The sequence below is a fragment of the Bidens hawaiensis genome, unplaced genomic scaffold, assembly GCF_021521415.1.
Source record: "Bidens hawaiensis isolate Kalapana, Puna unplaced genomic scaffold, B.hawaiensis_p1.1 tig00013743_1, whole genome shotgun sequence".
Classification (NCBI taxonomy): Eukaryota; Viridiplantae; Streptophyta; class Magnoliopsida; order Asterales; family Asteraceae; genus Bidens; species Bidens hawaiensis.
Genome location: NW_027492168.1, coordinates 294,771 through 307,075, shown reverse-complemented (window position 1 = coordinate 307,075; position 12,305 = coordinate 294,771). Strand labels below are relative to the sequence as shown.

At 31.8% G+C, this 12,305-nt stretch overlaps 2 protein-coding genes and 1 pseudogene across 3 annotated transcripts in view; 2 read left to right on the top strand and 1 right to left on the bottom strand.

The window, feature by feature from the left end:
• The window catches only part of LOC143544743 (uncharacterized), a 50,229-nt gene extending 43,889 nt beyond the window's left edge, over positions 1–6,340 (top strand). The window contains exons 2-11 of the mRNA XM_077036774.1: positions 2,736–2,803; positions 2,908–2,983; positions 3,357–3,520; positions 3,606–3,710; positions 3,800–3,856; positions 4,029–4,109; positions 4,639–4,673; positions 5,489–5,578; positions 5,673–5,823; positions 6,044–6,340. Of these exons, the coding sequence (XP_076892889.1) occupies positions 2,759–2,803; positions 2,908–2,983; positions 3,357–3,520; positions 3,606–3,710; positions 3,800–3,856; positions 4,029–4,109; positions 4,639–4,673; positions 5,489–5,578; positions 5,673–5,823; positions 6,044–6,157 (918 nt within the window). The 5' untranslated portion in view covers positions 2,736–2,758 and the 3' untranslated portion in view covers positions 6,158–6,340. The remainder of the gene's footprint in view (positions 1–2,735; positions 2,804–2,907; positions 2,984–3,356; positions 3,521–3,605; positions 3,711–3,799; positions 3,857–4,028; positions 4,110–4,638; positions 4,674–5,488; positions 5,579–5,672; positions 5,824–6,043) is intronic.
• The window catches only part of LOC143544745 (actin-related protein 7-like), a 141,049-nt pseudogene that overhangs the window by 75,769 nt on the left and 52,975 nt on the right, over positions 1–12,305 (bottom strand). The window lies entirely within an intron of this gene.
• Positions 7,909–12,151, top strand: LOC143544725 (G2/mitotic-specific cyclin-2-like). The gene is made up of 11 exons (XM_077036758.1): positions 7,909–8,133; positions 8,235–8,310; positions 8,400–8,456; positions 8,542–8,590; positions 9,373–9,495; positions 9,596–9,709; positions 10,286–10,375; positions 10,488–10,709; positions 10,787–10,885; positions 11,484–11,662; positions 11,731–12,151. The coding sequence occupies exons 1-11, from the start codon at positions 8,073–8,075 to the stop codon at positions 11,879–11,881; spliced, it is 1,221 nt and encodes a 406-aa protein (XP_076892873.1). The 5' UTR covers positions 7,909–8,072; the 3' UTR covers positions 11,882–12,151.

Genomic DNA, 12,305 nt, shown 5'->3' with positions numbered 1-12,305 from the left:
TTTACTTTTTATATATATTTTAATGATAATCAATATATTTGCTATTCAATACATCACAATCAGTGAAACATAAAAAAAGTCAACTTTGACTATTTTTAGTTTTTTACTACGTCATTTGAATAAAATATAATTTAAAATTTGATCCCGTCATGTATACTAAAAATGGGCTTAGCCGTTACATCATTCTCTTTACCCTTAGTTGTAGTTATCTTTTTTTATTTTATTCCATCACTTGTTGCTTTGACAATCATGGACATTCTATCATTAAGTTTGAATATTAGTAGTGGTTGATTATTATAATATTAACGATTTTTTCGACAACACATAGATGAGTGCGACTAAAAGATAATCAGGCTACAACATATCTAAACTTTATTAACAAACGAGTCATGTTTGGATTGGTCTATCTAATTAAAAAGGAAATGTTTTAAGTTGACTTATTTAACTCGTTTAATTAAGAGATTGACCCGCTAATCCAATTAATTCAGTTTTACAACCATCAACCTTATTAACACGTTCATAACTTAATTATTAGCTTCTAACTCATTTGACATGTTAATAAGTTAAACGGGTCATGCCCAATTATTTTGTGATAAGTATGTATGTGTTAGGGTTTATGTTTTTTTGCATGAATAAAATGATGGCTTCTGTTCCGGTAGAATCGATTCTTTGATTGAATAACAGAAGTACTACTTAGTAGTGGAAACCCAAAGAGACGAACTCTATCTGGTCAGCAACCCCCTGAAATCCTTACTTCGAGTGAGGGTTATACTGTCAGAGACGAGCTAGACCTCGATAGCCTCAATGGATGCCCCCATGATGTCAAATCCAATTTTGAGAACGGATCTAGAGATGAGAGGCACCGGGCGAACCCGCGAGAAAGGATTCTATGTTGGGCCTCATTCACTTCAATTCTTGTATCGTCGATCAGCAGAGCTCAAGTCAGAAATACGATATTCTAGGGCAGGAATTCTTATATGCTAATTGCCTAAAATCCCTCTCATGTTGTCAATAAGGAAGAGGTTGGGAGATAGCTCTTAGCCTGTTGGTTGCTTGCCTGTGACTTGACTTCCTCGCACTCCTTTTCCTAGAAAGCAACTTCTTTCATTCCTCGATAGCTAGGTCTTTGCCAACTCTTAGCTTAAACCGATCTCAGCTCTCACACATCACGTCTTTTTCAAAGTGAGGACGTCATTCCAATTTTGACAAGGTGAAGATGATGGTATGATTCGAACTTACGACCTAAGCTTTAACTACTTAGCCACTTCATCAACTTTTTTCTTTATATTTAAGATCAGTTTTCATATGTAAAAAATGGAAAATAGACCAAAAAAGGAAAAAGGTAGGACTCACGCTCATGTCCCAGAATCTACATAACACATAATCACTCCAACAACTTGTTTCTTTGTAATTAACTAGTTTTGATATGCATATATATATATATATATATATATATATATATATATGCAAAAACTGTCAATGATATAGCACAAGTTCTCAAAAAACATTGTTAATAACTTAATATAGATATATGAAGTGATTTTGTGCAGCCTTCTTTAGCTAAGCTCAAATTTAGCTTATATAAACGAACATAAAGAAAACCTTATTCGACTTGATTCGTTTACAACCCTATAGCTATATCACATACTTTGGATAAACGGTCACTTAGATAGTCATAGCGTGCTATGTCTTCCATAATTCTACATAATGTTATTGATCAGCATCTTTGTTTTTTGTGTAGCCATTTTATTGAATAAAAGTCACCAATAAATACGATAAAATTTCTCCCATGACTTTGTAAGAAGTCCATGCTACAATATATATATATATATATATATATATATATATATATATATATATATATATATATATATAAAATATTTCTAGGTTTCGATAAGTGTTAACTAATCCTTAATCTTTTTTACAACACCACTTTTTCATGTTAGCTTAATTATCTTTTTCTAATTACTAGATCACGTGTCTTTTATTTTTCTATTTTTTATTGACTAGTGAAGAAACGTGTATCGACTTACTTGTATACGATCAACGTTCCTCGGGTACGAGTATGCTATATCATCGATGGTTTTCCGAGATACGGGTTCTCCCACCTACAAAACGAACAGCACCAAATACATTTTAAGAAACGTGTGCTAGCAAGGTGCTGAACTATTATAGCCACCAAATACAAATAGGTGTCATGGGAATCATATGCACCAAAATAAATATACACAACTCTAATCGTAAATTTGATGCACAAATTATAAAGATAAAGTTGGTGAGTGACATATATCGATAAAAAAATAACAATTTTAAGATTTAAGCCAAAAAATTGAATAAGACTTGTCTGTTAGAGTGCTTATCAGTTTGTTTTCATTTTATTCAACTTGAAAATTTTCTGCTTAGGCACTAAAAACTGTTATTTGTTATCGGACCAGGTTAAGTCAAAAAAATTCGAGCTAACGTTGTAATATGATTGAGCTAAATCACAAAACTTAGGTAACCATTACTTGATATTCAATTCGAATCAAATCCAGATTTCTGAAACCGAAAACATAAATAATTCAGTTTCAGCCAAAAACCGAATATATAATTTGGTTCGGTTTTAAACAGTTTAGTGTATGCAAATTATTTGATTATTTTATTTAAAAGATTTAAAATAATAAATATCATCATCATCATCATCATCATCATCATCATCATCATCATTCTATCTATCTGTATGCTGTGAAACACAGTCTGTCTCATCTTGTCTTCTCCAATGGCTTCTCCTCTCAACCTTTCCTCAGTCACCCCCAATTTCAAGGTATTCTTTCTATATCAAATTATTACAGAAATTGATTACAACACTACGATCTTCACACTTCACCTCATTTTTTTTTAATCTTATCTTTCTGTTGTTACACTCAGGGTACAACTTGTGGGTTTGGCCTGAGGGCTCATAAATTCAGGTCCATACGTAAGGGATTCAGGGTTTCTGCTGGAGGTAATATTATTGACTTTGGTTATGCACACCAAGTGTTTGTGTTTATGCGCATTATTTTGGGACATGGGATTTTGTGGTTAGTTTGGTAATTTGACTAAAACCCTGTTCAACTTAACTGTCAAAAGTTAACTTGGTTTCAATGGGAATGCATACAGTGAAAGAAAATCTACAAACTTTATGAGGATCTCATGGTTTTTCATACCGCGTTTACTGTTATGTTGCCTTTTAAGATCATTGAATTTGATGCTTAATAGTTCGAATTGAGGATTATTGTTAAAACTTAGAATTATAACAACTTTCTTTCAAACACTCAACATTTGGTTATTGCCATGAAGGTTATTAAACGGCAAATTTTTCTTATTTTTGTTTGCAGATTTTATAGTAGAAGAAGATGATGTTCTGGTTACTTTTTTGAAGGATAGAGAGTCGAATGGAGATTTTATAGCAAGAGTGTGTGATAAACTTTGGACGAGAAACACAATTAAGATTGATAATACTGAAACCAACTTAAAATATGACGCTAATCAACCTGATGAGGTAATTATCATCTAAAAGTAACTTAACTTGTGCGCTTTCATAACCAATGAATATTATGAGTTTATGACACATTTGGGTATTGTAGCCATTTGTGGATGATACTACGGGTGGCTTTCTGAAATTGACAACAACAAATGATTGGATATTAGGAGAAAACACTGCACCGATAAACAAAAAGATGCGAGAGAAGGTATGCATGCATTTCATCGTTGCTTTACTTGTACTAATATGTAATACCTTTGAGTTATAATGAAATACGCATAAATGTTATTGTAACAGGAACTACGTGATGACAGCGAAAGAAGAACCAGACTGAACCTACTTCAGTATGAAGTGGTATGAAATGACCAAACTACCCCTGTCATCTTCAACCTCTATGTTATAAATCAAAATCCAAACTTCTGATATAATCAAACTGTGAACTCATTAGCATTAAACCAAAATATCTCAAAATCAAACCTTAACTAGAAGAGTTTGATGCTACTGTTTGTATATACTCATCTTGCAGGTGAAACGAGAACTGTTGTATTTGACAGTTGGCATTGGAAGCGCATGCAGTGTATATTGTTTAACAGTTTTCTCCATCCAGGTATTTAAGTAGAGGTATAATTTCAGTCATTTTTGTTCTTCATATATGTACAGTACAGACAATATTTTTGTTCTTCATATATGTACAGTACAGACAATATGTTTTAAGGCTTGTTAAAAACATTATATAGCCTTTTATAGTTGATAAAGCAAAATTGTCATCTTTTTTAAATTTGGTAATTTTATCTGATAGGTTCTTAAATAATGAGAATTTACCGAACATTCAAGCAAGTAATTATGTTATTACAACAACTTCAAACTGAAATACTTATGAACATATCACCTGCAAATCTGCAATACATTTCAATAATATGATTGTGATTATTATTTAATATTACATAATCAGTTTCAAAACACACATCCAAATCCCTTATCCTTCAAATGTCATTTGCAAGGAAGTTGACTTCACACACAAGTTGTTGAACCAATGAGCGAGTTTATTCTAGTTTTTTTTTTAATATAATTAGTTAATACAAACAAGTGTGACATCTTTATGAATGAACTTATATGTCTTCTTTCTATTTGCTTAGGCTGCTGTCAGTTATGCAACGGGTGTCCTTTTCAGGTTAGCTTAAAGTGATCAACTTGCTTCTTCTTATTATTTATTTATTTGGTTTGACAATGTAGCAATAATGAGTTTATTAATAACCATAGCATGGTTACCATCACATACACATAAAGCCCAATCGGCCGGCACTTAAGTAGAAGATACAATGGATTCCATACAAAGAATGCAATCATTTTCTCAAATTTGGCCAAAAAGTAAAATTCAAAATTACGTCTGCAATATCAAAGTCTTCTACTTATGATAGGGTGGGCAACTGTGTATGGGTCAGTTTTGGGTTCAAACCAAAAACCAAAGTTTTTGTTTGTTGAATTTTTGAAAACCGAACAGTTTCATGTTTCCGATTTTGCAATTTGGGCTTAAAGTTTTGGGGCCGAAAAAATTTGCCCAAAATAATGAATTTGGGCCTAAATTTTCTTTTTTTTTTAATTAATAAATAGTTGATTATTTGGGTTACACTATTTATTAAATAATTAAAAAACTTAAGTTGAAGTAAAAAATGAAAATCCACAAAGTCGATTTGGTTTAGTTTTTTTCGGTTTTAATTACATGCAAAACGGAAACCGAACCGGATGTTTGGTATTTACGAAAGCATAAAACCAAACCGTCGGTTTTTCAGTTACAATTGCTTTTTCGGTTTTATGCACACTCCTAGACTTAGGATTAACAGAAATCACTGTTTTTAAAGATTTGTATAAAAACTAAATAAAAGAGGATAGAAAAGTCTTCATAGTATTGCTGGGCCAACATAGCAAGGGCCCAATATGAAAATGTTTCTTTATGCTAATGGTTGTTTAGACCATTATTACATGCAGTTGCCTGTATCTTCAACTTTTGTACCGATATGTAGACAACATTTCAAGAGAACAAGTTCCACAAATATTTAGGCAAAGAAAGATAAAAAAGTAAGCTACTTGACTCACATATGATTATATTATTATTATTAAATATTCATTACATTAGTCTTAAAAGTTACACCTTTGTTTAATATGAAATTAGAATTGGAATAAGAAGTGATGACCTGGCGGATACCTTTGAACGGGTGGTGAAGGGTTGTAGCATGGCTCTATCATCCCCACGCCTTGTAATCCCGGCTGCCGTTTATGGATTGTGGGGTCTGTCTCAACATTTTGCGAATGACTTTTTTCAGGTATTATAATATAAAAAAGTATATAAATAAGTCATTAACGTGTTATTCATGATTACAAAAACAACACTGTTTCAATAATAATGTAATATTTAAAAATTTTGTTAATGTTCATTCATTTGTTATATAAATAAACAAGTTCACTGCAGTTCATTTACATGTCTGATTGAAATTAGCTGAAATAATAATTTTGTTTCCTGATTGTTATGGATGTTGGGTGTAGCTTACACCAGCAATGGTAGGTGTGTTTGCATACAAAGCTGCTGCATTGGTTCAAGTTTACAGAGATAATGAAGATCTTCAGTTAATTCTTCCCGGTAATGATGAGGATGACTGATATCTTCAACAGGAGATTATTATTTTTGATATAAAGTGGTGTATTTTACATGATATAATATAAGTAGAGAAATACTTGGATCTTCATTGATTCTCAAATTTGTGTTTTTGTAGCTTTTGTTTGTACATATGGGAATCAATGTTTTGACTTAGTGAGCCTTTTGCTTAGACTGTTTCTGAATGATCTCATAAACTTTTATATATACAAATCCCATTTAAATTTAAACCCAATAAACATATTGGTAATTAGCTCATTCAAACTTAAATCGAATTACTCTAATCTAAATAACAATTTAGCGGCAATTCAATTTGAGTATAGCGATCGAGGACGGACTACAGTTGTCAACAAACTAAACAAAAGCAGCCACTTGACCAAAACAAAAGGAACCAAGGATCGGCGATCAAATTCAACAACCGTAATTTGAAATTCGATGGCATGATCACGAAAGCATATTGATTACCTCAATCCTCATTTGATTTCGTTCATCATATTACTCATTCAATTTAGGTATTTACAATTTTCAAACTCTTTGTTTGCTTAGTTTAGTTTAGTTTAGTTTTTAGATAAGTAGATTGTGGATAATTATGTCAGTTGGATTATTCATTTAGTTGATTGCTTGAATACTTGAAGATTCAATGCTTTGACTATTAGATTGATAGTTGAAATTAGTTGATTTATGGTTGATTCTTGATTGATTAGTTGAAATTTTATAGATACACAACGATCTATTTTTAGAAGTTACACAAGTCATCTAAAATCTCATTGAGGACCCTAAAAACTAAAAAGATGACAATAATAGGGTATTGTTTTGATCATCAAGGCATACTATTAAGATTGTAGTGGACCCTAACACACACACAAATGCATATTTACAACCTCACTTCTCGGTTGCAATATTAAATCTTGATCTTGTCAATGGAATATGTAAGAAAATAAACATCATGTGTTACTAAAAGTTTGTTGTACAAGAGGTCGGTATTAAATGCAATCAAGTGTTGGACTTACAACAGAATATAAAAATTAAGAATTAAACTTTAATTAAGATACCTAATTTAGTCCAAATATATATATGTCCTAATTTAACTAGTCAAAATAATGACCGAATTTAACTAGTCAAATTTGATAATAAATCATCCAACGGCTATAAAAAAATCATATCCAAAATTAAGAGTTTAATAACTAACATAAGGGTCATTGCTCCCCAAATAATATGCTTAGGCATGTAAACAAACCGAACGTCACTTCAGTGAACTTTTTTGTGAACAAACATGAACACATGTTTCGTTTGTTCATTTATGTCTGTTTATTTATGTTTATATACATATTAACAGAAAATAATTAAATATTATCTGGACGGGTCATCTACTTTATGGTTTTACATTTTTTTTGTTCATTAACATTGTTCATTTATATTCATTTATGTTCGTCGACTGTTCGTTCAGTTTTTAAACAAACGAACATGTCCATTTTTTAAAGGAACGAACATAAACACAAATATTTATCTGATTAAGTGCTCGTGTTCGTTCGATCAATTTACAGACCCAAATATACTCACTCCTACACCATTAATACAACAAGACATAACTTGAGGGGCCTGTTTGAACATCCATCAACACATACAAAACAAGATCCAATGGCTCTAATTCATTCACTAGCCGTTGCTTTTGAAACCAAAATAAGCGAACAAAGGCAGACAGACAAAATCACATCTTTATTCAATTTCAAAACAAAATCATTATATGGGTTAATAATAAAAACTCAAGATTGCATCGTTGGGTTTATAAATTCATTCACTTTTTCACTTTTTTTCAACCAATTTCCAAGAACTTAAAGTTTCCGGGGAGTTCTTGATCATCTTAGGGTTTATTTGTTTCTTTATCGTTAACCCGATCATGGGTTTCGTGTAGATTGTGCAATGGCTGGATCATCACAGGAGAATTTGATGGGTATTATTGTTCAACCCACAACAACACAAGGTGATTTAATTAATGCAGATAACCTGTTTGATTAAATGTCTGAATGGTTTTGTATTATAATAAACCCTAATAAAAATTTGAAATTTTGTTGTGAAAATCAGGAGGTCAAAAGAGGAGGGTACTGGGAAGTCTTGATCAGAATATTATCAGTGATCCGTATGCCAACGGTTTGCCCGGGTATTTAATCTTTTTGTTGTTGATGATGTTTGTCAGTTTTTAAATGTCCTTGTTGATTGATACTTTGTGATGTTTGTTTTTTTTTGTAGAAAAAGAGCAAACCCTTGTAAGAAACCCTTGGTGCCGGTTCGTGGACCCATTACAAGGTTGTTAATGAGTCCTTTTTCTAGTTTTTGGTTTTGTGTGTGGAACAAATCACTTATGAGATCACAATATTGTTGTTTATGAAAGGGGAGTAAGTGCACAAGTCACCACTAAACCGTCGCCGGCCTTGCCTGAGGTATCCACTTTTATTTGTTAGGAGTGTGCGTGTGTCGGTTAGGATCGGTTTTGGGTTTAAACATTCGGTTTTTGGGTTTTAAAAACAATTGTTCTCTGGTTTTTTAGGTTTTTAGTTTCACAATGAGTTCGGTTTCTGTTTTTTTGGTTTGCCATATGGACTTGGATTTTTTGGGTAGAAAAAAATGGCACAAAAGAATGAATCTGGGCCTAAAACTTCAGGCCTATTTTTTTTGTTAAATAATGATTAATTAGTTATTGTTACGCATTTGGGTCTATATTTTTGGGCTACACCATTTATTAATCTTTTAATAGTTACTTAACATTCAATAAATAAAAATTATAATCCTACATAACTTATAAAATAGCATTAAACAAAACCTTCGGTTTTGGGTTTGGTTTGGTTCGGTTCGGTTAGGTTTGTTATTTCGGTCACGGGTTGCTTATTTCAGTACATGCAAAGCCGAAACAGAAACTCGTTTTTTGTAAAACATAAAATCAGACCATCGGTTTTGGGTTGGGTTTAGTTACGTCGGTTATTTTGGTTACAGGTCATTTAATTTGATAAAACCCCAATCTGTATATTTCTTAGTGGTGGCAAAAGTTGGTAATTTTAAACCTATTTGATCAGTTTAGTAAACTACTTTTCTAAATTCTATTAAATTTGACCTGTTTGAGATAAATACAGCCAAATTCCACCAGCTTTAAGGCATATAAATCAAAAGAAACTTGCGCATATGTTAAAAACTCTGTAAAAGATGCATCAACTTCTTTTTTTTATAGGGAAAGAAGCCAAAAAACCAAACAATTCATGTTGCACTTGACGCTGAAGGCTGCAGCATCATTACTGTTGAAAATGATTTTAGTGAAAAAAAGGAAGCAATGCTGGAGGATATTGATACAATGGTAGTTTGATTTTTTATTTTTATTTTTTACTTTATTCTTATTCTTCTTAGCATATTTAATTACATATTTCATTTTTCAATATGTTAAATTCTTATTATAGGATGTAGATGTATACGAAGAACTGATTATAAACATTGATGATGAAAACGAGGGTGATCCACTTGCAGTAGTTGAGTATATTGATGAAATTTATAAGCATTACAAAGAACAAGAGGTAATAATTTCTTTGATCTTCTTGTTATACAATAATAATATTTCTTGTAAATCACAATTTTCGTGTTTTATGTATTGTGACTTGAAACTTTCGTCCTTAAACTTTAATAAATACAAGAAATGCCCAGTTTCCATTGACTGACGTTAAATATTCTATTAACTTTTTACAAAATGACAATTTTGCTCTTACAACCTTAAAAAATTGTGTAGTTACAAAAAACGTTCCTGAAGTTCATATGTTGTCTTACTTTTCCTGCTTTTCATAACTTATGTTCAAAACTCTGTTAACCTTTTTTTACAAAAATGACTACTTTGCCCTTACGTAAAGAACAAAATGTGTATGTAATATGTTGTGTTACTTTCCTTCCTTTCCACTGGTTGGATGTTAAATTCTGTCAATTTTTAGAAAATGGCTACTTTGCCCTTACAATTAAAGGATATTGATTGTTATCACAGTTCTTTTCTTTTGTATATATTTCTTTTCTTTTTTTCTTATTCTTGAATCACTTCTAATTTATAAAACTGTTTAAACACTTCGTAATAAGTTAATCAGCTTATTATATTATACAAATTGCAGATAACAAGCTGTGTTTCACATACTTACATGTCACAACAACATGATATAACCGGTAGGATGAGAGCCATTCTCGTGGACTGGCTAATTGAGGTACATCATGCAACGGTTTATTTAACTGCTTTCATACTGCTAGATATTAACGCAAAAGTTTTATATTAATTTATGATGTCATATTAATCTATCTAATAAACCACACAAACAGGTTCATTACAAGTTTGAACTCATGGAGGAGACTTTATACCTAACAGTCAATCTCATTGACCGGTTCTTGGAAAGTCAAACTGTGTCAAGGAAGCAACTTCAACTTGTTGGAATAACCGCAATGCTTCTAGCCTGCAAATATGAAGAAGTTTCCGTGCCCCTTGTTAATGACTTTGTAGTTATTTCTGATAAAGCTTACACAAGGATTGAAGTTCTTGAAATGGTAACTAAAAATCAAGATTTTATTCCTGCTTTTCCATTATGAATTATAACCTCATTATTTTCATTTTATGTTTAAAGGAGAAGCAAATGGTGAATACACTTAAGTTCAATCTTTCGGTTCCAACTCAGTATGTATTTATCAAAAGGTTTCTGAAAACTGCAAAATCTTCCGAACAGGTTTAATATATTATTTTATTTTAATTATATCCGTTATATATTTTTCTGCTGCGTTTTAGGGGTGTGCATGAAAAATCGATCACAAACAAAAAGCGACAATTTGGTTTTATGCTTTCATAAAAACTGAATTTTCTGTTCGGTGTCAGTTTTGCGTGTAGTTAAAACTGAAACTACCGGGCCGAACTTATGGATTTTAATTTTAATTTTGATATCTAAATAGTTTATGAGAATTTAATAAATAGTGTAAGCCAAATATATAATAATAAACTAGTTATTAATTAACGAAAAGATATAGGGCTAAAGTTTTAGGCCCGAATTCATTAGTTTGTGCCAGTTCTTCTCAACCCAAAACCAAAATTGAACCAAACCCAAAACCAAATTTTTGGTTTGGTTTGAGCCCCAAACCGGCACAAACTGACTCCTAATGCAGTTATTGATTTTGGATTAAAGAAAGGGACAAATATGACTGTTTTTTAGATAAATTATTTCTTTCTTTTTTGTTTTTCATATATCCCACTGATATTTTTCATCCACTTGTTTATCGTATTTCTTTTGTTTTTTTCTCATTGATGTTCTTTTCTTTTTATGAAAATAATAGTTGGCGTTACTAGCATTCTACATGATTGATATGTGCTTGGTGGAATATGAATCACTGAAGTTCTCGCCTTCGTTATTAGCAGCAGCTGCTGTTTTCACTGCTGAATGCACTCTCAACCGATCGAAAAAATGGACCAAAACATGTCAAGTTTATTCAAACTATTCTGAGATTCATCTGATGTAAGATTATGCTTTAACTTTATGTGTATCAAAATGAAATCTTGTAACACAAAACACAATGTATACAGGGAGTGTTCACAGATGATGGTTACTTTGCACCAGAAGTCAGGCACAGGGAAACTTGTGGCCGTGTTCAACAAGTATGCGGCATCAAAATATGGATGGGTGGCACGAATCGAACCGGCTGACTTCGTGCTGTATCCAACGTTCTGGAGGTGACTGACAGAGACATATTACTATGCTATAAACATATTAAACTTTTTTGATGATTTGATATTGGGCAGCGTATTGTGGCTGCCCGCCTGTCCGTAAGTTTTTTTGGGATATTTTTTTAAGTGCAACTATTTAGATCATTGACTGTGTTTGAGGATGACCTCAAACTTTTTACGATGTTTTTAAGTTGTGATGGATGATATGCATATTTTGATATATAAGATGTTTTTAAGTTGCCTTTCTTAAATATTGTGATGGAAGTTTTAACCTACATGCTCTATTCCTTTGTAAATAGAACACTAGTTGGAAGTGGTGTGATGTATTTCAAAAGTTTATGAACTTACAGTGTATAAAAGTGTTAATATGATGCAATGACGGATCTATAAGAGAAGTTGAGGGTAGTTTAGGCTAAAAAAATTTTGTTCAGGTA